The sequence below is a fragment of the Balaenoptera acutorostrata genome, chromosome 1, assembly GCF_949987535.1.
Source record: "Balaenoptera acutorostrata chromosome 1, mBalAcu1.1, whole genome shotgun sequence".
Classification (NCBI taxonomy): domain Eukaryota; kingdom Metazoa; phylum Chordata; class Mammalia; order Artiodactyla; family Balaenopteridae; genus Balaenoptera; species Balaenoptera acutorostrata.
Genome location: NC_080064.1, coordinates 183,422,411 through 183,449,575, shown reverse-complemented (window position 1 = coordinate 183,449,575; position 27,165 = coordinate 183,422,411). Strand labels below are relative to the sequence as shown.

The 27,165-nt window shown below is 38.4% G+C and overlaps 1 protein-coding gene across 2 annotated transcripts in view; it reads right to left on the bottom strand.

Annotated features, from left to right (window-relative positions):
• The window catches only part of ESRRG (estrogen related receptor gamma), a 435,178-nt gene that overhangs the window by 2,352 nt on the left and 405,661 nt on the right, over positions 1-27,165 (bottom strand). For both annotated transcript variants that reach the window (XM_057544245.1, XM_057544241.1), the window contains exon 6: positions 11,743-12,012. In XM_057544245.1, the coding sequence (XP_057400228.1) occupies positions 11,743-12,012 (270 nt within the window). The remainder of the gene's footprint in view (positions 1-11,742; positions 12,013-27,165) is intronic.

Below are 27,165 nucleotides of genomic sequence, written 5' to 3'. Positions count from 1 at the left end.
GTGAAGGTGAACTTCTCCCTTAAGTGACTAATTTAAAAATCTAATTCAGTCAAGCAAGGAAAGGGTTAACAGGGTTGCCACAATTATTCTTGCGAGAAATGTGAGATGTGGGGAAAAAAAATAAAAGTTACAGTTCCAGCGCTAAAACAGACACTTAATTATATACAAGTTTGAATCATTTAGCACGTTTTATTGATTCTGATGACAGTTTATCTGTTAATTACACATAACGGAGTCTTTGGGGGATTCTTCATGTTTAATAATTCTAGTTCTCTGAGAATGCAGAGCTCTGAGATATATGTACCTAGCCTAATCTTTCATAGCATTCAAATATCAATATCAGATCACATGCCCAAAAAGAGAGAGGAAATGTAATTGAAAATCAAGTAGCTAAACATATGATAAAAAAAATTACGGCAAGGTACTTAAAAGATCAATGGCTATAACCAATAAAGGTTTTTAAAACTTCTTCATATTTTCTTTACTGCTTTTTTTTTTTTACATTGTCATTTTAAAATCGTTTCATCACATCATTGGCGAATTGACCACGATTTACATGAGGTGGTTAATAACACATTTCTTTAAAAGAGTTTTGAATAGTCTGGAATATAGTTGCTGCTCAAGACTCGATTCCTGCCTGGTGAAGCCAAAAGAAGGAATTCTTCTAGGTGGGAAACGTTGACAGTGGTGTCCTGGAGTGGAACTCCAGACATTCTCCAGCATGAACCCTGGCCTTTCCGATGGGCTGTTTCTACCTAGGCTTTCCTGCAATCTGGTGCCTTTCAGCATAGCAATTCCAACCACTTCCTGTGTGTCTTCTCTTAGAAACAAGCACACGGAATTTCCAAAGTTGTCTAAGGGGGCGGTAATGAAAGTGACAAAAAAAAAACAGTCACGGAGGTGACAACAACATGCTCTGATATGTTTTATTTCTATGTTTGCACTTAAATACTGTCAGGGGAAAATGGTGGGCATGGACACACACTAACGGTGAGTGCTTAGATACACAGAAGATTGACCTTTGTACCTAAGGGAACGGGGATGAGGTGGCCTCACCTAACCTATCTGGGGACTAAACGTTAACACTCTAAGTGAAAACAGCGGGGAAGAAATGGATGAGGAAAAAAGGAACTGCACTCTTTACAGACACAATTAAAACAAAATAGCGGTTTTCCAAACAGATTGATTTTTTTATAAAGCAGAATAAATATACTGATTAAAAAAAGCAGAATAGGGACTTCCCTGGCCGTCCAGTGGTTAAGACTCTGTGCTTCCACTGCAGGAGGTACGGGTTTGATCCCTGGTCAGGGAACTAAGACCCCGCATGCCGCGCAGTGTGGCCAAAAAATTAAAAAAAAAAAAAGGGCTTCCTTGGTGGCGCAGTGGTTCAGAATCTGCCTGCCGATGCAGGGGACACAGGTTCGAGCCCTGGTCTGGGAGGATCCCACATGCCGCGGAGCAGCTAGGCCCGTGAGCCACAACTACTGAGCCTGCGCGTCTGGAGCCTGTGCTCCGCAACAAGAGAGGCCGCGATAGTGAGAGGCCCGCGCACCGCAATGAAGAGTGGCCCCCAATTGCCACAACTGGAGAAAGCCCTCGCACAGAAACAAAGACCCAACACAGCCATAAATAAATAATTAATTAAAAAAAAAAAGATAAAAAGAAAAAAAATTTTTTAAAGCAGAATAAATATAATAAATATACCATTTCTTAAGCACCTGTTTTGGGTGAGGCCTGTGATAAGCACTTTATGAACATTGCCTCATTCATCTCCCAACAGCCCTGCAAGGCAGGCGGCTGCTAGTGAGTGTCAGGGTAGGCTTACACTCTGGTGTCTTTAAATCAAAGTGTGCTGCCAGAATTTATAACACCGGACATGGCATTTCCTTTTTTTTTTTTTAAAGAGCTGAAATCGTCCTCTTAAGCTCATCTCATTCAACTTTGCGTCTTCAGCAAGAATCTTCTCTACAACATTTCTAATAAAGACATTGCCAGTTACATGGAGAGCATTCTACTTAACAAGGGACAGAACTAATTGTTAGAAGTGTCTTCTTCATATTTTCCCAAATCTGCCTCTAACTTCCATCCTTTGCTCCTGGTTCTAACTACTGAAACAATACAGGATAAATTTCCTTCTTCGACATGGCAGATCTTTAAATGCTTGAAGTACGGTCACCTCAGCCCCGACTCCAAGTCTTGCCTTCCCCACTGCTCTTGCCTGGCGGGAGATATATTATAGGATGTCACAGGAAATGAGGCGAGAACAAATAGCAGAGAGATATGCTCACAAACAGCAATTAAGACTTCAAACTATTCTTTAAAGGCGGTGATTTAGCTTGAGAGATTTAAAAATGATTTAATCAAATTACTATGATAATTTAACTTCCCATTTACAGAAAAGATTCTAACTCATTTTAGCTTTACCCATTCTCGGAGCTGCTAATACTTTAAATGCAAACTCACTAAATCTGAACTATTTAATTAGACCATGATTCAGCTGGCAGACTGCTGAAGAAAATATTAATCTCCACTAAGGATCCTAGTTCAAGTTCTGGCTCTGTGGCTTTAATCTCTGTTTTGTTCTTTGGGCTAAATTTATACATTTATGCAAAGCTCAATAGAACTGGCATTACTTTATATAATTATTTAACTCTAGTTGTTGGTACTGGGTTTTGGGTTTTTTTTAACTTTATGTTTTAAAGGAAATTTTCCCAGTATTTGTGCTAATGGGAACCAGCTAAACTTAATAATGGAAATCACAGGTTTATAAACTAACCAGACAGTGCAAAGCTGAACATTAAAAACACCGAGTGAGTTGTTAAAAAAAAAAACAACTAGGATTTCTGGGTCCAAGCCCAGACCTATTAAATCAGAAAATTGGAGCTGGATGCAGGACATCAGTATTTTTTAAAATCTAGGTGATCCTATGGCCAAGCCAGGGTTGAGAATCACTAAACTAGACAATAAGACAAACAAATGCTATTCTAAAATGATCAAGATTCCAAAAGAGTACCAAAGTTCCAATGATACGTACAGTGTCAGCCATATATTAAGTTTCAACATCTAATAATAAAATAGAACCCTTTTGTTAAATTCCAATATTTTCCTCCATGAAGTACGACCCTAAAGGGACATGTCTAGCTCAGATCATTTACTCTGGGAAGACAGCTAAATATCCTTATACCAATAGCTGCAAAATTCAGTGAGACTTAGAGCCGTTGCAAAAGAAGATTTTGTTTTTACTTCTTACCTGGAATAAGGCACTGCCCTTCTCTACGGTAAAATTATCCATTACTGTGGCATTAGGTAAAGCTACTCCAGAATGACCACTCTCTGTTTAGGAACTGTCTTCAGGACTTGTAGCTCGTTCTTGGCACTATTTTCTCAATGATGCCAAATCTTATTTTGAGGACGGAATTGAATATTAGACATAAATAAAGCATATTCAGAGTCAAATCTGGTACATATTATAAACCAACACTCAGAGTAACCTTTTCTGTGGAACACAGATGTTGATACTCTTTAGTGTTAGTAAGCTGCCTACATGAAGAGGGGCAGTAACGATACAGCCGACGTGACTCTAGTCACCAAAGGAATGAAACACAACATGAAGAAAAAGACAGAGAAGTGAGCAAAAGTCTATTTTCTAAAAGATAATTTGTGTCTCCACATTTTTATATACAATTATAAGGAGTCTAAAAAAGTGATCTTCTCAGTTACAATCAGCTGAGATACCGAAGAATCCTGGTTGACTGCCATGGCCCAATGGCTCTTGATTAACATAGATAGTCAAACTTAAAGTTTTCAGAAAGATGCCAATCATAAAGTTTTGATTAAAAATCAGTAAACTGTATTCCAGGAAGATGGCAGTGGTGGCAGCAAAAACTTTTAATCTCTCCAAATCTGCACATAAAAGAACAGAGCAACTAGATGGCAAAATTAAAAATCCATAGAAAACACTTACCAAAAAACTAAGTAACAAGATACCCCCAAAAGACACACACATACACACACACACACACACACAATCAGGATTATAGTGTGTGTGTCTGCGTTCTTAGCTCTGTTCCACTTAAGGGGTTCAGGAAGGATGGCCAACCCAGGAATGTAGTAATCGGTACCAGTAGCACCCAAGTTGTAATCAGATTCCAGGCCCCAATCAGGAAATATTTAGGATGAATATGAACACCTTGTCAGAATAAATAGGAAGGAGAGTATCTACAACTACTACGTCATTCAAAAAGATTCCAGACGCTGAGCTGAAGAGGTTCCCGCTGACCCAAATGGGACAATTTAAACTTTAAAAAGAATTACAATTACAATTGATTGAAATCCGTTGATTATGTTTAAATACATGCCTTTATAATGACATTAAAAAAAGATAGGGTGCCGATTCCTTATCTTGAAAACTGGTGAATAAACAGAAATAATCAAGCATTTATCCCACATTTCCCATTCAGTCTGTATCACTGGTAACTAAATAAGAGAGGAGAGAAAGCATCTCTGTGTATAAGTATCCCAACTACTGAATGAAAAAAGAAAGGTTAAAATTACAAATCACCACGGATTTAAGGAATGAGCACCAATGGCTGCTAACATCACAAAAAACGAGACAACCAGACATTATATGTCTCCCAAAGAACAGCACCCCACCTGTAGGTCTAGAAACTGAATCTGATTCAGCCCTTTGGATCCAGTTGCTGGTTTGCACAAGACACAAAGGGCAGAGAAACATGATGAGTTGCCCCTAGAGGATATAAACTGCAAAGTCCAGACTCTGGGGAACTGTGCAGGGCAAATGACCTGGCTTTTGCAATAGATAAACTATAAGAACACAAAAACTTAAAGAGGAACTTTTAGATTAAAGGAGGCTTTAAAAATCCATAAGGAGAAAACAATGTTTTTTAAAGGGCAAGATTAAACTATCGTGTCTGGGGATACACATTTAGTAACAAAACCATTATAAAACATACGGAAGTGATGACTGTAAAAGTCAGGACAGGATAGGGGTTACTTTTGTGAGAAGGGAAGGGAGAGCGACTAGGACAGATGCAAAGTTCTATTTCTTGACCTTGCTTATATATTCATTGCGGTAGGCAGCAAAACGGTCCCAAAGATATCTGGATGGTCCAACCCTGCAACCTAAATGTTACCTTGTATGGCAAAACGGACTTTGCAGCTGTGATTTAGGATCTTGATATGGGAACAGTATCCTAGATTATCCAGGTGGGCCTTCAGTGAAATCAAAAGTGTCCTTATAAGAGGGAGGAAAAGGAAGAAGAAGGCAGTGTCGCCAATGAAGCAAAATGGTACAGGGCTGGCTCTGAAGAGGCAGGAAAGTGCCATGAGCCAAGGAATGCAAGGAACACCACAGTAGAAGCTGGAAAAGGCCAGGTATCAGATTCTCCCCTAGAGCCTCCAGAGGGAGAGTGGCCCTGTCCACACCTTCTCATGAACCTGGTGAAACTGATCATGGACCACTGACCTCCTGAACTGTAGGAGAATAAATAAGCGTGGTTTAGAGCCACCAAGAGGTGGTGATTTGTTAGAGGAACTAATACACTTATTAAGTCACACATTTCTTTTTGTATGTGTGTGTGTTTTACATTAAAATGGTGAGAGAGCTAGAGAGAGAGGTAGTGAGAAACTTGATGAAAAGGTCCCTTCTAGAAAGTAGTGAGTTGAGCAGAATTCCTATCAAGACTACAGAGACACTTGTCAGAAACACCAAGGAAGCTGTTCATATATCAAGTAGAGTGTTGGCTCATAAAACCTTTTAGGTCTTTTCTAACCCAGAGAAGTTATAATTCTAATATTGGAAATAGACATAATAATTCTGATTTTGTGCCTAACCATGGTGAGAAGAACAGGACTTCTGATTTTACAGCTTTCCATTGAGACACTTTTTTTTTTTTTTTTGGAGGCCTGTTTTCCTCATTTCTTGCTCTGGCTATCAAGTCTGCTTTCTCTTACATTTATATCAATCACACAAGTCACTCTCCTACTGTATTTATATAAAATGTTGAATCACAGAAAACCCCTGTGGCCCATAGTTTCTTTCCTCCAGGCTTCCCTCTCAAATCCCAAATTATTGTTGTTTGTTCTGTTTACCTCACATAATTTCCCTGCTAGGTCTTTTCTATTATGCTGCAAGTACTCAAGGCCTTCCCTCTCCCTCCAGTATCTTACACTTTTCTAGAACTTTCTAACTCCTGTTACTAGAAGTGATAAAGACAATGACATCCAAGAAGTGAATCTTGATACCAGCTTGGGTGGTAAATATTTCAACCTTTCACAACATCCTAAATGCTCTGTACCATGCCAATGACCTTTTATAACAGATTGCTCATTATCTTAAGACCTATACATGAAAATGGTGCTATATTATGTCAACTCCTAGAAGTAAAGCAACTATAGAGGATTTTATGTGCTTATAATGCAGGATGGAAGCACAGAGACACTTGTAGCAAATATTTCCCATGTTACATAAAGGCATAGTGATCATTGAGCATGCTAAGAAACATTCAGGAACCAGCCTTATTTTCTACATAAAATTTTGAAATATCACAGTGTGCATGAAATGTAAGGGCTGCATTAAATTAAAAAACAATCTACTTCCCAGACATATTACCTAAAATAAAATTAAAATAATTCAAGCAGTGATGACTGATATGGGCATAAACCAAAGAGAAGCAGACTAGGAGATGGAAAGGCATAATTCTGACTTCTTATTTATCTTATAGAATAAGATACTGGTTTGGGTAAAAGTTAAGAATAAATTTCTACCTGCCACAAAGGACCTATCCATATTCATTTCTTACAAAATGCTATAAGCTGGTAAACATTTTGTTTTCGATTCTTTTTGTCACTTTCCTGAGTGGTTTTATACCACTATAGCTCCACGAAGACAGCAAGATAAAGGAACTGGGGACAAAATTCTAAACTAAACTTAAAATACTAATTTAGGGTGGCAGATGTGAAATTGCACTGGCTAGCATCTTATTCGTTGACCCTTTTAAAGACATGGTATACACGTATTTGTGAAATAGAAATATTAATAGCTTATTGATAGCAAGGGACTGAGGGTCCAGCCCTCTGTCTCAAAGCAGCCACACATCTTTATCAGCTCACTTCCATTACCTGTAAAATGATACTGGATATGTCTACGCAAACAGGCATCTGTGGAAATCAAAAGAGATTCCCCAGCAGAGGCTAAAAACTGTAACAGAAATGTCTACAGAAAGATTCTAAAAAGGGATAATCTCTTGACCAATAGGTAAAACTATCTCCTGAGTATCAAATCAGCAAACTCAGTCAAAATTTCAGTAAAATTGTTTGAGGGCCCAGTAGATACTAAAGAACTGAAGAGATGTTTTTACTTTTATACTAATTGTTTAGATCCGTGAAGATGTTAATATTTCTATATTACCAATTTAGCACAAACACACACACCACACACAAAATATATGACCAAGCCACACGCAAAATATAAGACCAAACTCACCACCCTCTCTTAAAAGTAACTGAGATTAAAATTTTAGGCCAGTGAGATGTTAGATGTTATTGAATTCATCTGCCTCATTTTACAGAGAAGAAAACAGTTACGTGGATAAACGGTGCATTCTCAAAGGAGGTGAAATTTGGAATTGGAGAGTAGAAAAAACCCTCTCTTTTAAGGTAAAATTCACACATACGCAGTACATAAACAGATGCAGTGTATATCTGTGATATTAATACTTCATTGGGAACCTATTAGGAAAAACATATCGAAGAAGCCTACCCTAAGAGGAGAGAGAATGAAATAAGATTGAGAACCACTAGTCCAAACTTGTATGAGGGTCCAAATACGCTGATTAAATACGGCCCCCATTCCACTCCCCGACAGAAATCATAGACTTTTTAATCCCTTGAAATTACACCACATTCTGCACATATACCATTTGTCCTTGAGAACAAAATACTGTCATGAGATGAGGATAATTACTGATGATTTAAAATTGATGACCAAAATATTATTTGCAGCTTTATATCAATAGATGCTATTACTCCAGAGGTACTATGCAGAAGTAAAAAGAAAACTCAACTTAAATATGTAGATCCTATTTATTCTCACATGGTCTGGGCTCACAGGGCTCTAGGTTAGGGGTGGGTCTGGGATGGCAGCAGTTGGGTTGTGAGGGGCAGCTATGGAGTTGAAGGTCTTGTGACTTAAGCCAAAGAGAATGATCGGACTAAAAGCGATTCTTAATCTTAAACTGCTTTTAATCTTCCACTATGTAAAGGTGAGTATATTACCTTGGGGCCAGTAATAATAGTTTCAAACAAATTTTAGACATAAGAATCAATAGAACCAATTGAGAGAACAGAATCACATGCTATAATCTTACCCAAAATGCTGGCAGTAATATTTCACTATATTTTCCCATAAAGACATAAAATTAATTCTAGAATCAGAGAATTCCCCAAATGGAAAGAATTCTAGAGATTAGTCTAAACCTCTTGGTGTACGTGTGGGAAAGCCGGGGCCTTACGATGACAATGTTAAAATTGTGACCTAGATTGTCCTCTTTAAATTCAGTCCCACAGAGATGTATCGGGGATGCAGTATTTCTCAAAAGGCTGTTGGCGCTCCAAAATAGAGAATATGTAGTTTAAGTGAGTCAGTTAGTTTCTTACCTTCAAAAATCAGTGGAACAATTATTTAGGGTTTTCAAAGATCTGAATGTGATAATTACAGTATTAGCTCATGATATATTGGTTTTTTTTGGCTATGTACCTGAAGATAGGGAATACACTTCCAATGGCTTTCTGGTGTTATAAATATTCCTGAATTCATATGTGACAGAAACATAGCTACAAAAAATATGACAGCCATTATCGGGAAGCCAATTCCCTGTTTCCCAAGCATAAGCACAACATTTATAATTATTGAATAAAGACAGATGTTTAAAATAAGCTGAAATTTAGATTAATGAGACAATGGTTGTTTACACCTACAGCCATACGGGGAACGCTGATAATAATTCACAAAAAGCAATCTGAGACACGAAAGATATAAAACACACTGGCTTCATTTTAAAAATAATTAACCAAGTAAATATTTTACGTTAGAATCACTATATGATTTCCAAATAAAAATTCTTCCCAAACCATCACTGCAAAATCTTTCATCTAATTATGAGAGGTACTTATATAAATCACACTAGTTTTTTTTTCTCCGCCAAAAGTCTCTTATGTTAATCTAAAATTTCTAAATACTAAAAGAAAATCTACAAGCTTTTTGCATGTTTACGAAAAGCATTAAAATATTTTCATATTGTTGTATTTGAGCAGCTTAAGAAACACAGGTTCCCGGCAAGATTGAATCTGCAACTTTACTGCTGTCCTCCAAGTAACGGTAAAAAAATGGAATAAAATAGCATCATATTGACAGTCTCAAACAAAATGCCTTTCTGAGTGGTTTATCCCAAGGTAAAATGGTGGGGCTTGCAGGTTGGGTGGATGAGAGAAAGGCCATATTTATACAGCACAGGAGAGGTGGCACAATTTAGACATTAAAATAGTCCCTATAGGACTTAGTCATTACTCCTTTATTATGGACTCTGATTCAATTAATTTTCCTTGGTATTGAGACGCTGAAAAAATGTTAGAATTACTCACAGGAGAATTTTGTAAGGTGGAGAAATTTTTAAGAGAAAAAAAATGCTACAGAATACTATGCTAGAAAAAAAGAGAGGGTTTGTTTGACTATTTCTGGCTGTTAATACAAGAAAAATAAACTGGCTAGTTCTTTAAACTTTTTAATCACCAGTCATTGCTTGAAAGTAGGTCACCTCCTCCGCCTCACAGCAGAGAATGTGGAATACAAATATCTATACATCAAAACATTAATGATTATACTTCTAAACAGCAGCAACAGAAATGCTGCTACTAGGTAATTCAGGTAAACTAAATAATAATCCATAGCCATAAAGTATACATCTAACACCCAAAAGTATAGAATTTTAGCAATTTTGATGATAAAGTTTTAGCATTGCTCAGCATTCATGATTAGTTAATAATTCACAAAAAGCAATTTGAGACACGAAAGATATAAAACACACTGGCTTCATTTTAAAAATAATTAACCAAGTAAATGTTTTACATGAGAATCACTATATGATTTCCAAATAAAAATTCTTCCCAAACCATCACTGCAAAATCTTTCATCTAATTACGAGAGGTGCTCTAATGGGAAGTCCATGCAAGCTAATAAATTCTCAGAAAATTTTTATCCCATCTCCCACTTTGGTTTTCCAGAGAGCAGGGCACAGGGTTCCTTGGGGTTTGTGACAATGATGCCATTTGTCATACAGAATCATATTTTACAGTTTCGCAGGGGAGTAAGCGAGAAGTGAATGGTGTTATAAGGAAGAGGGGTACCTTCGCCATTAAAAGTGTGAAATGCTAAATGCCATTATGAAGACAAATAGGAAAGTACAACTTCATTGTTGAAAACAATTCCCCTCCTATCAGTCCAAGGATTCATGCATCAATATTGTAGATGAACTGTTAATTACAAAATCAATTAAAAATTATTTCTAAAAACAGTCACGCGTCCCTGGCTCTCATGGGGGCAATTTGGGCAGAAGGTCTCATCTCACTAGGACCACGCCAAATCACAAAGTCGTCATCCACAAGTAAGCAAAAGCAATCTGGTTTTTCATTTTTCAGCGCGGCTGAGCCCAGTCTGAGATTGATCGTCACATATGGCCCCAGAAAACAAACTGTCAATACCTTGAATGCTGCAGAATTTGAACAAATAGCCGTCCGCCCATTCAAGCCACTCATTGCATCCCATTTAACAGATTTTATTGACAGTTTCCTTCTTGTAATTAAAGGGAAAACTACTGGCCGGCAACCAAGATAAAGTTCAAAGATAGGGTCAAAACAAAAGCAGATGGAGGGGCACGGTGTGACTGTCAATGGTACATAGCATCAGAGCGTGTTATTGACATGCAGGTATCTAAAGATCAGCACGTCATTAAGGAGGGATCTATCCTGGACTTTATGCAAATGCTAAGAGAGACTTAAGACCACAATCAAGCATCAGGAGAGGCACAAAGGGAAAAACAACAAAGCACCAACGATTTTTACTTATCAGAGGTTGCTCCCTATTTTAGTACATTTCAGTTCTCATGTAAAGACCATTTATTCTCATAATTCTTAACCCTTACTGCATAGGTGATACCCTTGAGGGAAATACTCCTTCAGCAGAACTTGACTTTTAGAGAATTCCAGAATGGAAGAAAACAGAGTATTCTCTGACAACCAAAGTGAAAAGCAACACTACATATATTATTCCAATTACAAAATTTGCATTTTGGGGGGGCGGGGGAATGATTTGTATTTGTACCTAACACTTATTTTCACTTGTGCAAACAAGACAAAGGAGCTAATTTGGCCCTGAGTGTCCATTTACACCACTTGCACATGAGTTTTTGCTTTGCCATGGTTCATGTTAGTAAGTGAATTAGGTGGTAGAAGTGTCACAGCTTTTAATAAACAAATAAAATAAAAATAATTCCCTTTAAGTTGATATTTCTTTTCTTCTAACTTTTCACTAGAAAGCTACAATGACTATAATTTTGCTGACTCAGAATTTACAACTGGGTCTAGCAAATCCCTGAAGAAGAAGTTAAGGGAAGGGGTAAAACTGACATATTAGAAAATGTAACAACGGGCCATTGTCAATATGCCAACCTGAATTAGCAAGGGCGATTGCTTTGAGGGTGACAAATTCTTCTTTCTCCAGCTTCATGGTCTTGTATTTCTTTACCAGCTGCAGGATAGCATTATTTAGGTCAAGAAGGCCTGCTAATTTGGACTGGTCTTCATCCATTATATAATCGTCTGCATAGACAAGTTCATCCTCAAAGGAAAGAGATCGGTACACGACACCAAGGATCAAAATTTCCATCCAAGCACTCTGCAGAAGGCTCATCTGGTCCGCCAGGGACAGCGTGGAGAAGCCTGCAAGGGAAGATGGGCAGATCGAGTTACTTCAAAGCCATCATTTCATAATACAACGTTAGTTTCATATGGTAGTCGTCTTCTGCATCGGTGCTCAAAATTATGCTGAGCTTTGATTAGCCCCTTTTAAAGTTTCCCCTGATCATTTTGCCAATGGCAAAGTAAAAGTCACAAACCAGCTTCAACTTGTTGGCATTTTCTCAAGGTTTTAAGACACAGCTGAGAGGAATATAATAGAAAAGAAGTAGTTTTGTTTCTTTCACTTGAGAAGAAAATACTGTGTAATCTTGAAATATACTTGATTTCTAGCGGAAGTCTTCACGACTGTCTTACAGGAAGTCAAACTTTCAACTACCTCATCTCTAAAAACTACTATTGATAAACACCATGAAAGTAAAAAACCAAAAGCCTCAAATAAAGGAAAACAAACAATGTAGGCCACACAGTAGAGTGCAATTTGGAACCATTTCTCTGTAATAGTCACAAGCACAGTGAGTATTGAGGATGCTTACACCCAAAAGAGCCTTCTTAACTGGATATTTTGCCCCCCTGATATTTAGCATGAATTCCTGTTTTAAATGGTGATTATTGGTATAAAAGAGGGTAGAATATTTTGCAGCCTGGCCTCCTCACCAAATAGAGAAGCCACAATTCATTCTTGATATTAAGATCCAGTTATTAAGAAAAGTTAAATATGGAGGCAACGAGGTGTGATGGACAGGATATGAGCAGAGCCCTTGAATACTGGCTCCACTGAGCTACTGGCTGCTTCACCTTGAGCAAGACAATTTCCTTGTACCTTAATTTTTGTTTTGGGGAAATATAAAATAAAACCCAGCAAAACACTAATATATAATATGCATTCCGTAAGTGTAGCTATATGATATATTATTTTTATCTGAAATACCTGGATGACTGCTTCAATCCTTTACAAAAATCTGGTCTGCATTTATGCATAGATGTCTAAAGTCCCTTCTGAACTCGAGAAAACACAAGCAAAAAAAAAAAAAAATTAAAAAGAAAACGTGGTTCAAGAGGGAAAGATGAAGTAGTACAATTAAACTTACCTAGGAGTAAAGATATATATTTAAATTTTTGAGGAATTAGACCCAGACTCTAAAAGGAAGTCTTAGTGGAGAAACCTGATGGTCAACCACATACTTTTTCCTAAAGAAAGAAATGTTTCTTAAAACTTCACTTTCATTTCCAAGGTTATGCTCAGGAATTCCAAGGGTGACCAACTATCTCTATGGTTTTTGAGGACACTGGTACCATGATTTAAGGTCCTGCTACCAATAATTCTACAGAAGGAAGGAAATATTAATAATGCAACTTGTGATATTAGCAACTACAGCATGATAAAGAAAAGGAAATGATTTCCTGGCCCGCTGGAGAAAACTAGTGGTTTGCCATTTGGCACCATTAACTACAAGTGTTTAATAAAATCATCAAGAGGGATTAGTCAAGCTTTTCTTAAGGGGTCTTAGGGCCCGTGTAAAAAGCATTTCTTTCATTTTTTTATCAAGCCGCTTACATATTATTTAACTGATCTTCTTTTAGATTGGCTATGTCTTTTTTTCCCTTTTTTTCCATTCTTTTTTTTTTTTTTTTGTCATTGCAATGTGAGGTTACATTAATAAATATCCTCTTGGCATTAGAGATGTAACAACTTTTAACAGGGATTCAAAAGAGAAAAATAATGATCTAATCTGAGTAGGTGTAGTTCCATTTGCTCTTGAGGTTGTTTTACAACAAACAAACCAAAAAACAAACAAACAATATTGCTCTTTTTTTCTATTCCCCCATCACCAGAAAAAGATGTCATGCAAATTCAAATATCTAAGCTCAGAAAAGGGACGAAGTAGGAATTTCTTTTGTAAATGAAGCAGACGAAAACATAATCATCTAGAAAGTTCTGAGCAGAAAGGGATGGGTATTTTCCATTTGCCTTCGTTTCCTTGTTCCTTTTCACGCTCCCAAGCAGCAGTTTTTCTGCAGCAGCAGATGGACGGAGCGCGTAGCCTGCAGCACCTTCCTGTGACAGCCCTATTCTCCCTCCCAGACACTGCTGTTAGTAAATAGATTTACACATTCTCCAATCTCCACACATCTTTCTGCCGAATAATTAAAAGCAGGATGATTAGTTTATTGAGTGGAAGGAGGAACTTTTTTATTGAGGTCCATCCACGATTTTATCAGGGCCAGCACTTTTACGGTTGTCAGGAGGATGCAGGCATCCAATTTTTCTTATCTGCCTGATTAATACAAACGCTGTTTCAGGACGCATTAATTAACAGATACAAATCTACGTTCTCATGGAAGGATCAATACGGAGAAGAAAAGAGGCATCAATGTGAATTTAGTGCTGATGATGGAGAAGGCACACTATCGACATTTACGTGCACGGAAACTTTAAAGTTGCGCAGGGGCCCCTTTGTCCCTGTGATTTACAAATGAACAATTTTTCAGCCATAACAGTGTTTCACACATTTCTTGGGGGTTTAATTAAGCAAAAAACAATAACATTTCATTTTTTTAGGTTGATCCTGCAATTTGATTCTTCTAGGTGGATGGCTCTGTGTGTGAGAGTGTACGTAAACCAAACTTTTCCTTTCAATTCTTAATGAAATAAAAAGAAGGAAAAGGGTAAAGAAAAGGTTCTCCTTTTTTGGGGGGCAGGTTGGGGAGCACATAAAGATGGATATAGCACAAAAGGTCTGTTGGATTGCCTCAAGTCTATTTCAAGCTGATTAGAGGAGGTATAATTTTTGCAAAACCATAGGGAAAAGAAGACAACCCATGCTTTACACAACATAAAAAAGTCTGGACTTTTTTTTAATCTCTTCTTGGTCTAGAAATAGCTGAATCCCAACAGTTTAACCCTTTCCTCCCAAACCTCTGCAATCTAGAAACTGTCACAAAGAGCTGTCCAGCCCAAATGCCTGGATAACAGCCTTGTTAAACAGCCTTGTTATGATCTAGCTGTGTTCACCTGAGCACGAAGGAGGCTGAATACATAATCGAGATGATATTTTAATTCCTCAAAAATTTTCTCCCTGGCCTTGAGGAGTGCTAGTTCTATTTCACATTCATAAAGACACGTGGATAAAATGATAACTTTATCAGTTGTCCTGAGCAAAGTATAACAACCTAAATGACCAAGATCTAGATGAAAATGTATATTTTAATAAACTGAGTCTAAGGAATTTTCTAAAAACACTATGGCTCCATTAGCACACGCATGCTTGCATCCAAATGATAGTTACTTGTTTGTGCTTTTACTGGGCATTTAGTGGTGTTTTATAGCTCTGAGGCTACAAGTTCGAGGTCCTCAGCATCTATAACCTTTAGCTATCTTTGGAGAGAAACCTCCTTCCGAAGTGAAATAAAACATGCTTTGCAGTGGTGTCATTGGAACTTCATGTTTTGTACATCCCAGGATCTTAATCTTTGGTGTGTGACAGGTTATAGTTTTAAATGTTCAGCCATATTACAGCTTTTTAAAATACACTGGTATCATAGCACCGTTATTTCTTCCCCAGCTCCAGCCCATTCCATGCATTTCGCTGACACCCCTGATCTCTCTTCATCTCCAGCCTAGGATCAGTGCCCTTTAACGTATCTCAGGCATTCTGTGGGCAGAATGACTCGCTACCTTAACCCACAGTTAAGTAGCGTGTTTATCTGCAATACAGTGGGCTCCAAATAAACCAGATGACATTTGGGAATAACATCATTTGGAAGGATTGGAAAGCTTCTCAAGAGGCAGGTACCCCTGAAGTAATAGGCTGGAAGAAACCATGTTTTGTGCCAACCCTCTTTCCTTCTTCTACTGGAAACTTCGGAGGTTGACAGTGGTGCTATGGCACTTGTCAAGCGCTTTTATTTATTTATTTTTTTCTGAGCCCGGCCAACTGATGCACTTTGCGGTCAACTTACAAAAAAGGCTAAGCATTTGAAAGTGTGAAGGGCAAAAAATATCTGACGGCTAGTCTTCAAAAATACACTTTCATTTCAGAAAGCATAAATGTTTATTTCCTGAACAGAGTGTTGACAGAAATAGGCTGCCGTGGAGGCATTTGGGTTTAACCCCTGCTAGGCATTTTCTTCTCAGCTGCTTCCCTGAAACAGAACAAGGCTTTTAAATCTTCAGGGTGTCTGTGAATATCACTTAATCATGGCATTGATTTGCCCGCCCACAGTTTTTTGAACGGTAGTGTCTCTGTTCCACCAAAAGTGGACACTTTTCAGCAAATAGCATAGCATGCTAAAATGATAATTCTGCCGTAATGACTCACTGAGATCACAAACGAAGTTCACTGAGAGAAGCTGACTGAGCAACATGGCGTCAGCTAGATTCTTCTTCTCCCGAATGAATAAACCTAGCGTGGACAGGAGCTAGGCGAGAAAAGAATGACAACAGCACGAGAATTTGGTCTTAGTTATCAATAATTGCACAGATGCAGAAGCCTTGTTAGTGATAAACTTACTCTCTCTTTTTAAGTCAGCTGTTCTTCTCAAATAGGAGCAGACATATCATTTGTTCTATGATTCACAAAAAAAAACACACAGCGCTGGGGCTTGTAAAATATATATAAATTAAGACCTTTTTTCTCTTTTTTTCATAGAGATGGACTTCACGGATTGGAACTCAGTAGAGGCTAGAGGCAAGCAGCTACAGACGGTCCAGTGCCAAAGTGAAAGCTGGAATATCCACTTGGATCTACCGGCAGCATTTTATTTAAACATTTTCTTTATAAAAGATGATAATAATTATCTCTATTATATTATAATATCTCTTTATTATATTAGTACCTAAGCATTAGATACAATACATACAATGTTACCCTTTGAACCTTTATCCTGTTAGCCTGACACAGATAACAATAACTGAGATTCAATAACAATTGGTTCGGGTGAAATATAAGAATAACTGACAAAAATGGGATCACTCCTTTCGTCCCAATTTGATCATTTGTTTTAACATTTGTGGATTCCATAAGATAGCTGTTTCTTTAATTCTGTTTTCATACTCCAAGTGGGGTTCACAGAGATTTTATGGAGCCATTATTTTGAAATAGTGGCTTCACGGGACAAATGTGAAAATCTGAAAGACAGAACTCAGATTCAAAAATTACTCTATATCTATGTGGGAGAACTGACCACCATCTATACAGTTTAGTAGAAGATCTGGATAGTTGCGATAAACTAAAGAAGGAGAGAATAGAATTGGACAGGTAGTATCCCCCAGTCCAGGGCACAATTATCACTATTCACCGAGCTTACAGGTTCGACTGGCCACTGACCACTCATGCTGATTATGCGAACAGCCAACTAAGTTTGCAATTAGCCCACTCCTGGGCACCGAAATTGAAAACACGCCCCCATACCCCCATGGCACTGGTGAAATGCTTTAACAATTGTCTCTTATTTCCCAGTCCAGCTTGCTAGAAAAATTAAAAGTGTAACAGCAGCTAAGGAAAAATATTCCCAGGTGGCAGCATAGGAAAGCCTCAAAATGATGATAGGAATTTTTTGTTGGTTTGTTTGTTTTTGTGAGAGGGCAGTTTTAAACAATTGCCAAGCTTCTTTGAAAAAAGGACCAGACAGAGGGCAGAAGAATGCAAAATAAGAGTACAGAGAATGTCTATGGGGAGGGTACAGCTTCTCTTTGCAAGTCCCACTTACCTACCCCCTCTGAATGCCTACAGAGGAGCAAATAATTCCCTTAGTCCTTCCCAAACTCCCTCTGACCTGTCCTCAACTTTACTTCTCTCCTTTCATCTAAACCAAGAAGAAAGACAAATTGTTGGGGAGCATGGAGGCGAGGATGGAGAAGCTGCTTTCAAGGAGGGACATCTAATAGCTTTCTTTTCCTACAAGCTTTTTTTTTTTACTAGTTGAAAACAAGAAAGTTCTGCCTGGAAAGCTCTCCTTTTTGATGTGACTTAACTTTGTTTGGCCATGAAGAAAAAAGGAAGGCAGCGTCATATGATATAGGACTCTTAAAAAAAAATCTTATAGAAGGGTATTATCAGTTTCACTTTGGGATTAGATGGATACAGAGGAGGGAAAAGCATCATTTTGAAGCTACATTTCTGATTTGGAAGAAAAAGAAACTGTGCTTGAATCTGCCTTGCTTTCCCCAGTGGGAGTCATCAAGAAATATCATCATCGTGCGTTACAGGGCATGGACCAGTTGTCCAAGGAAAATCAGTCCAGCCTGGGCACCAGATGTGCAGGCACCATCCCCTTCAGGAAATTCCCAAGGAGTCTTTATCAAATTTGGTCTAATTCTTGATGTAAAAGTCAAACCTCCAAAATAAACACAAATCGACTCTGTCTTGAACTTTGGGGATCTGTAAGGCGGACAGACATTTCCACAGACTTTTGAAGAGCATGTAGGAGACTTATAATGTCAAATACCCAAAAGCTAAGGGTTTACTGCTGTGGAGTGATAGATGAGAGAAGAGGCTGGGGTGGGGAGCAGTGACCTTGAGGTCGGGGGATCTGGGTTATGGTTCTACCCTCGCTACGACCAACGGTGTTAACCTGGTCCCCGCTGTAAGCTGACTTGTGGCCCTCCAAAAGCTGTTGGAATCCTAACTCCCAGGACTGTGAATGTGACCTTACTTGGAAACAGGGTCTTTCTAGATGATCAAGTTAAGATGAGGTCATTAGGGTGGGTCCTAATCTAATCTGACTGTAACTTCACAAAAAGGGTGAAATTTAGACTCAGAGACAGACACAAACAGAGGGAAAACAATGTGAAGATACACAGGATGAACACCGTCTACAAGCCAAGGGATACTGGAGGCTACCCGAAGCTTGAAGACAGGGATGGAACAGATCCTTCCTCACGGCGCTCAGAAGGAACCGACCCTCCAGACACCTTGATCTCAGACTTCCAGCCTCCAGAACTGGAAGACAACTGTGAGACAGTTGTTTCACCCATCCAGTTTGTGGTACTTTGTTATAGCAGCCCCAGCAAACAAATACAGACCCACAGCTGACTCTTCATCTGTCAAATGTGAAATGTGGACCAAACATCTCTGAAGGATCTTCCAGCTCCAATGCCGTCTGACTCAGAATAACAAACTGAGAGCTACTTACATGAAGCACAAGGCCGTGTGGGTATAGGTGAGCACTTCCCACGAACATCACTGGATTGGGAGTAAGTCAACCTGGCATGGGGTGCCACCTCTGTTACCAACTAATCATGTGACTCAACTTCTCCAATTCCTGCTTTCTCATCTGTAAAATGGGAAGGTGGCAAAAATCTTCCCAAAGTTTGGGTCTAGCCCTACGTTATTTAGGTTTCCAATGGTTCCGCGGTAACCATTGATACTTAGTGCCTCTGTGATAAGTAAAGCACCGTCCTCAGAACCATGAGATGGTACAATGCCTGCCCTCTATAACTCTACAGTTTAGTAAAAGTAGATCAGAGCACAATGAGGAGAAGTAGGTAGGCACCATAAAGAATGATCAAGGTGAATGTAAATGCAGAGGAGGAAAGATGGGTGTTTGGTTGGACACATCCTCCCAAATGTACCCAACACTTTCTCTCCTTTTCTTCCTCCGTGGTTTTGATTTGGGCCTCCATCTTCTCTTTTGGGATACAGGGACACCAAAATCCTTATGTCTGGTGTTTCCTTTTTCCATCCTACCTGTGGCTATTCAAGCATTCTTTTAAATATGAAATCTAATTATGCTATTCGCTGATCAAAATGCTTTATTGGCTTCCACATCTCCTGAAGGACAAAACTGAAACTCTCTGGCACAATATGAAATGTCTTTCACTATGTGGCCCTTCTCTCCCTTTCCTGCCATACTTCCTGAAAAATCCTCCCCCGGGAAGTCCTCCGTAGATGGCTTAACACCTTGAAAATTGAGCCCATTTTCCCAACCCCAATGACAAACCCCACAGCTTCACTACTTCCCAGATTAACAGCATCACCACCCACCAGCTGCCTCACTCCTAGCCTTTCAGGGATCTATCACCAAGCTTTCTCTTTTTGTAGTTCCGACATCAAGTGCGCACATTTCTTTCCATCCCTACTGTCCTTATCAGTGTTCCTGTGTAGCATCCAGGGGCATTGGCAGTTGTTAAGTTGTAAAACGGGATAGTGGAGCTCAAGGTAAAGACATAAGCAAGTAAAGGAGTGGGTGTGATGATGTGCTGCCTAACAGGTATATCTGTACCCTTCTTAGTGTGTTCCATGATCTTTGAGCTCTTAACTGTGGAGACCTTCTCTTCTTTGCTCCCTGCTGTATCCCCAGCACCTGCATCACTGCCTGCCACATAGCATGTGCTCAATAAATATGTGCCCAAGGAATGAATGGAGAGAAAATTCCTTAACAGCTCACGGACTGCCTTTCAACAAGAATGGAAGGCTAGCAATAATATTCCAGAGAAATAAAAATTCCAGATACCAGGTCCCTCTCTCTCTCCACAAAAATATTTGAATGCTTAACAAAAAAAGTTGCCTAATGGTTTTTCATAATTCAGCAAGTGTTTATTAAGGCACCGATTATACATAAAGCTCTGCTTATAAGTGTCTATATAGGATTTTCTCTGGAGCCACTTAAACTCTGATAAAGTCCTGCCTAAATTTCTCAACCTCAGCCAGTTCTTTTTTAATTTGTAATTAAAGTTGACATTTTAATCATATGGCCTAACTACTTTCTCCTATATTTACAAATAACTATGCATAACAGATTCTGTGATAATGTCATGACTTTTTTTTTTTTAATTATTTACAAGTATCTGTAATTAATTTCTCTACTTTACCCTAGTTGTATAATTATTTTGACAACGTGTAAATTTATTATCTGGAGCTAGTATTTTAATCCTCTGAAATCCTAACTTAGGTCAGGAATGAAAGAAAAAGCTCACTGCTTCTTTCTACTTGCGGGAATCAAAATCTGTATGTCTACAGTTTTTACATAAATTCTTAGGAGACTCCAAATCTAGCTTTGGTAAAGTCCAAGTAACTGATAAAGACACTTTCCACACTTAAAAAAAAAAAAAAAGGCAAGCAGATTGAGAAATCCTGTATTTTGTTTTTTTAATCATTATGGGTTTCCTCTTCCTAAATGAAAAACAGCAAAGAAAAGGCAATGCAATAAAAATGCATTCACATAGGGCATCTCCCTCTCAGTCCATTTTAGAACAATGGGTTCTCACTAAGTAAATACTCACTTGTCAGAGGTATCTGCAACATGACAGCCATTGGGCAGCAACGAGGGAGTGAGGTGGCTTCCCACTTTAAAGCAGCAAATTAGACATTTACAAACAGCGAAGATGGTACTTGTCGGTTATGACCTTTCACTGTGTCTGTACAAGTAGGTGCTAATGTAATTTAAATGCCATTTAGACGTGTTTCAGGTTTATCAAACTGGTTTGTATAGCCATTCTTATGTAATAATTTTGAAGGGGGACCATTTCCACCTGCTGTAGGAACAAGAATAGCTAGAGACAGCCCTATGCAAGTATCTGGGCAAGTGAAGGAGGATCATTTACGTTAAGAAAAATCAAGTTGGACCTTGAGGAAATCAAGCAGGGGGCCAAAAATATTTTCAATAAGTCAGGTAGTCAGTTCACATTATTTCTGTGTGAACTTTGTTTTACCATATTTTGTACATAGCTATTTAGCTGAGAGTTTGGATTTACGGGCACACAAATCATGTCTCTTGGAGACCATAATTTTTCATTTAGAATAGAAATATGGGAGGAAACACAAGATGAACTTTGCTAACATAAATTTTCAGATCAAAATATATGTTTTTTTCACCATCCAAAGTTTTAATAAACGAACAAATAAGTTATTAATAAAGCATGTCATTTGTCAGAGTTTAGCAAGAGAGAGCTGTGCCTCTACTCCGGTTTAGAATCGTTGGAAAAACAATCCCACCTATAATTTGGCGTTAACTTTTTTTGTTAAACAACACATTATTGGCATTTTTACTTTCCTTTATAATTTCCAACATTTGACGTTTAATCTGTGTTTCTGACCCCAAAATATAGTTTAAAGTAGAAAGAAATTTTTGTGAGTGTTTCTTTTGCCCACATGGAATGTAATAACTTTTTAAAAAAGATGAACTGCTTCTCGTGGGACCATTCAACCATTAAAGGAAATCTATAAATAGCAACTTAGCCATGGCTACTTTGTTTTGTTATTTGTGACATAACATAATATTCTGATATTGAAGAACCTAAAAGCCTATTCCACATATTGAATAAAATAGGAGTAAGCGGTTGCAGTAGATAAATATATATATTTATATACATTAAATAACTCAGTTTTATATATATATATATACACTATCTACATACAAAACTACATAGAGCTCATATATATATATGAATGAGTTAATACAATGAAAAAATGAGAAGGGAAGGAGAAATGATCAACCCACCCTAATCTGATTTTGGATTAAATGCTGCCTATCCAAGAAAGGTAAGTGTTCAAAGTTTCTCCCAATGCACCTGCTTGGCATAAATGAAGGCAGAGTTGCTGCCTTATGGCTCAGGGTATTTAGTCAAAGGAGTCTTTTTTGTTACCTTTTTCCCATTTGTGAAGGCCACACCTACACACACGTGAAGGCACAGAATGATGGTGGCATCGTGAAAAACTGGGTGATTTCCTGAGCTCACCTAAAAATTTGCAAATTTTATTTCAGCTACCAATTACAAAAGAATAGAGTTGTGATCATCTTGTGTGCTTTCACTTAAAGGACCAAGAATTGATTCTCTCTGGGATCTCTACGAGAAAATCACTTTTAATTTCTATATTAATTTTATATAACGTGCCCTCAAATCTTTTCAAATATACCTAATTAGTCCCTTGATATAGAAACACAAATTCCAACAAGAGCCCTAATTATTAGACTTGCTGTTTGTGGAATTAACATTAATTTCTCCCCTTTTCTCACACTTACTACCTACAAGTGAAGCAGAAAAAAAGGAAAAAAAAAGAAAATCCTTCAGGTGTGCTTTTCTTGATTTTCCCCAAGTAGAAAGATACTACAACTCAGTGTCTCCAACATATGCCCTGGAAGGAAGAGAGGCAGAAAAAAAACCAAAAACAAAACAAAACAAAACAACCCAGGAGGTCTTCTGCATAAACACAAGTTAAAGGATTTACAGCTCAGGCCATTAAAAACAAAGTGTCATACGTATTGATGAACGAACTTAGAAGAAATATGTTATCCATGAGATGCATGCCACAGATGTGAAATTATAGCACCCTGACCCTGAAACTCCACATTCAAATAATATTAGAAATCCTCACTATCTGTGCTTAAAGACCTGGGCATAATTTGTGCTCTGGACAGCATGGAAAAACAGCAACTCTGAATTTCTAGCCCTGAGAGTTCGGTTTAAAGTCAGGCTCTCACACTATTTTTCTCTGGGGCTAATGAAGATCTGTTTACAAATATTTACTCCCAAGTTCACGGCTGGTGTTTGCTGGCTCAAGCCGAGCTAAGTCATTACGGCTTTGGTACAGGATCCACTGGGGAGGCTACCAGTTATCTTCTCATTGACAACAGAGGCAACCCCTTCGATTCCTCTCTGCCTCCCCTTCTCCTCTCTACACTGCCCCCCGATTTGGATAACTGGCCAAGTTAAAAAGAAACAAAAAACGTGAAACAACACAGCTCTTGGAATTTCTCAACCACATGAATGCAGAATCGTTATCAGTGGTGAAATGCTGCCTGTCCTATTTACCACGGATACATAATATACAAACCAAACCTGCAAACCTGCACCTCCTATAATAACTCTTTCGAGACACTCTTCCATTCAAAAGTAGAATGGAGGAGGGAGACGCAGCTGCTGTAAAAGGCTCTCACGTTGTAATTCCTCTCCTCCCGAAATGAACGAGAGAACCCACTGCAGAGCCTCTCAGTCTCCCTGCTTTGATCTGTTGGGAAGGATATTTATCTCTGTATTCACTATCTCACCTCTCCCCTTTGCTGTGACCAATCCCTTTCATGTCACTGAGATCCTGCAAATAGATCCAGGAAATCCTAGAAATTCCTGTATGAGGTTGATTCAAGGAAATAAGCAAAGGGTTATTAAATAAGAGTTACCATCCAGGGATGAATCTTGTTGGAAGTCGCACTGTTTCCTAACTCCATTTGAGTAGCAGTAAGGCTACCTCTGAAGGCAGAGACTCTTAAGCGTCTGCAACAGTCCAAAATGAAAGAGGGGGAAAAAAAAGGAAGAAAAAAAGCTGCCTGATTCTAATACACCTAATTAGCCATCGGCAGACTCTTAATTGCATACATTAGGATGATTCCATAGTGGAGATTAATTCTAAATATACCCAAGCAGCTGGTTAAGATGCCATGGATTACAGTGTGGACTGTACTTTTCCACTTAATTAGATATCAAAATTAAGCAGCAACAAGCATTTTGACATAACGGGGATCAAGCCGCTGCTTGGTATCCCAGAGCTGCACTAAAATGACCGCTAAACAGAGCCGCACAGATGGAGAGATATTAAATGCCGCACTGGAAAGTAATTTCAAATAATAAAATATCAATATTTACATTTTAATTACCCCTACTGAGAGCCGCTCTGTCATTTTCACTATTGCCGACGCAGCAAGGGGTAGTGAAATGACATTGCAGCTCTGGCTGCAATGACTATTTTGTTTCCATTAAAGAATGACAAGTGTTTTAGAGGCAGTGACACTCGGTGTGTGAACAAGAATGACAGCAGATCAGAAAATTCCTATTAAGGGACTAAATGCCTCAACAAGAGAATTGAATCTGAGCAGCAACTCTTCCTTGAAGCACATAATCCTTTCCAAATTTTCTGCTGAAAGTTTATTATTGGGGATGCCCAAGGGAAGCTTTAGTCTCCCATGAAATATTTAGATCGGTAAAAGGTTATATGATGATTGCCAATTTAAAAACAATAATACTTGACGTGAACAAATATCCAGGAGTTCTGTGTAAATCACAAAGATGTTAGGGGTTTCTTTTTAAAATTTTCTGTCATTGAAATTGACAATACCATTGATCACATTTCCTTGGAACGTTATCTATTTTCTATCAAATACATGGATGAAAGCTTGGGATATGGCTTAGAATCATCATAATAAAAATGCTGGGCTTGTTTGCCCTAGCTTTTCATTAGTATTTGGTTGTAGGCAACCATCTCAATCACAATTTTCTTGACATGGAAAATAAAGTAAAAACGGGTCACAATTTGTATGGGTAAATGCATACCCATGTGCGTGTATGCTACAGATTTTTCTTTAGCTTTTATTATTATTTAAAAATGGCAAAGTCCTAGCGGCTCTTAGAGACCCTCCTCAAATTTAATTACTCTTTATGGGGTGCAAAGATGAGATTATGGAAAAAAAAATAAAAGGTATATATGAGATGTGACATGTTGCATTCACAGGATAATAAATGAAAACAGTAAACTCTTCCTTTGGGGATGACTGTCAAAACTGTAGAGCTCTTGAAAGAATTTTAATGCCTCAGGATATGAGAGAGTGTATAAGAGCAACTCCTTGGTCACTACAGCAGGCAGTTAACTGATCCCCTATCTCAGAGCCTGCATTTATTTAATGTGTAGAGATGAACAACCATAAATGTGATGAATGGCTATAGCGGGAGCCTGAATAGAATTTTTCAAAGAAGAGAAAAGGGAAGTTGGGGAGTGATATAGATAGACCCTTAGCCCTCTTCTACTCCCAATCCTTTTAAAATACCAGTTTTGAAGTTGGAATAAAAACTTGATAACAGGCATGGTAGACTAATGCCAATTCTCTAACTAGGAGATGTTCCTCTTAACACAAAAATGAAAGTGCCTAGGAAAGTATTTCTTAAGCATCCCTAATGCTTTTAGGACAAGACAGATCCCCATTTCTCAGCTACCAGCACCTTTTAATTTCTGAAAGAGCCACGGTTGAAGATCTTAATGAATTGTTCCATACTGCTTCAGGATCATTATGCAATGTAATAAAGGCCGTGTAATTATGAAATTTTACAGCCATTACCAAGGCTGATGGCTCGTATTTCATCCTCAGCTGGACCCGATGGCTTTTAGGCACTCGGCTCCCCTTTGATGAACTACAGACAGATCTATCAGGCCCAAACAATATCCAGGCGAGGCAGCTATAATAGCTACCTGCAGATGAAGCCGTAGATAAAGATAAACTATAAATCTACACACACAAATGCGGGCACATCGCCTGGGGATGACAGAGAGAGGATGAGACACTTGGGAGAGGCCGGCGCTCCCACGAAGGTGGCCTCCTGCGCCTCTTCTGCATTCACTCCAGAATGGGTTGGATTTCATAAAAGACAGTGAAACCCAAGTGTACGTCTCCTTTATTCTCTGCATCTCTAAATAAAACGAGAGAAGGCAGGGGTGTGAGAGTGTATCCATGGGCATGGTGCTTAGTGCCTTATTTAAAGGGCAGAAGCTACTCAGATATGCTAACGTCCATTTCAGTGGTGGAAAAAAAAAAAAGGCTAGATATTTAGAATTCTTTTTTTTTTTTTTGCCCGAACATAGCACTAATACAGCAATCCAAAATAAGCACGCTACAACAAATTAGAGTGTAGCTCATGAGTACCTTTTTTAGAGATGTGAACATTTAAAAAAATAAGTCAAGAACAACAAAAAGCCACACTGAAAGGCAGACAGGGAAAATATAATTATGTTCATGTATAACTAAAACTTTTGTAGCTCAAAAGTATTTTTCATTTTGGCATGTAATAATCCATACAGCCATAAAACTATGGTCTGCTTAATATATCAGTATTTGCAACATCTCTCTTTTTTGTGAATTAAGCATTTATGTAGTTCCTTTTAAACAACAAGTTAAATGGAAAAGGTCCATTGAGGAGGTTCATTTGACAACCGTGAGTGCTACACTCCAGGGAACATCGAGTTCAACTCTGCCTTTGGGATATGGCGGCGACTTCAGTCCTTATGATGGCATCAGCCTCATGCTGGCTCATTTCATGAACATAACCAGACAGCCAGTCTGTAACATATCCAGGGGGAAAAGAAGCCCATCTGAGGGTCAATCCAATTCAAGCTGCAAGCTACAATGGTGGACCATGTCGGGCAAGAAAGAAAAGTAGCAGGATGTACCTAGGGTGACTTTGAGATTGAAAAC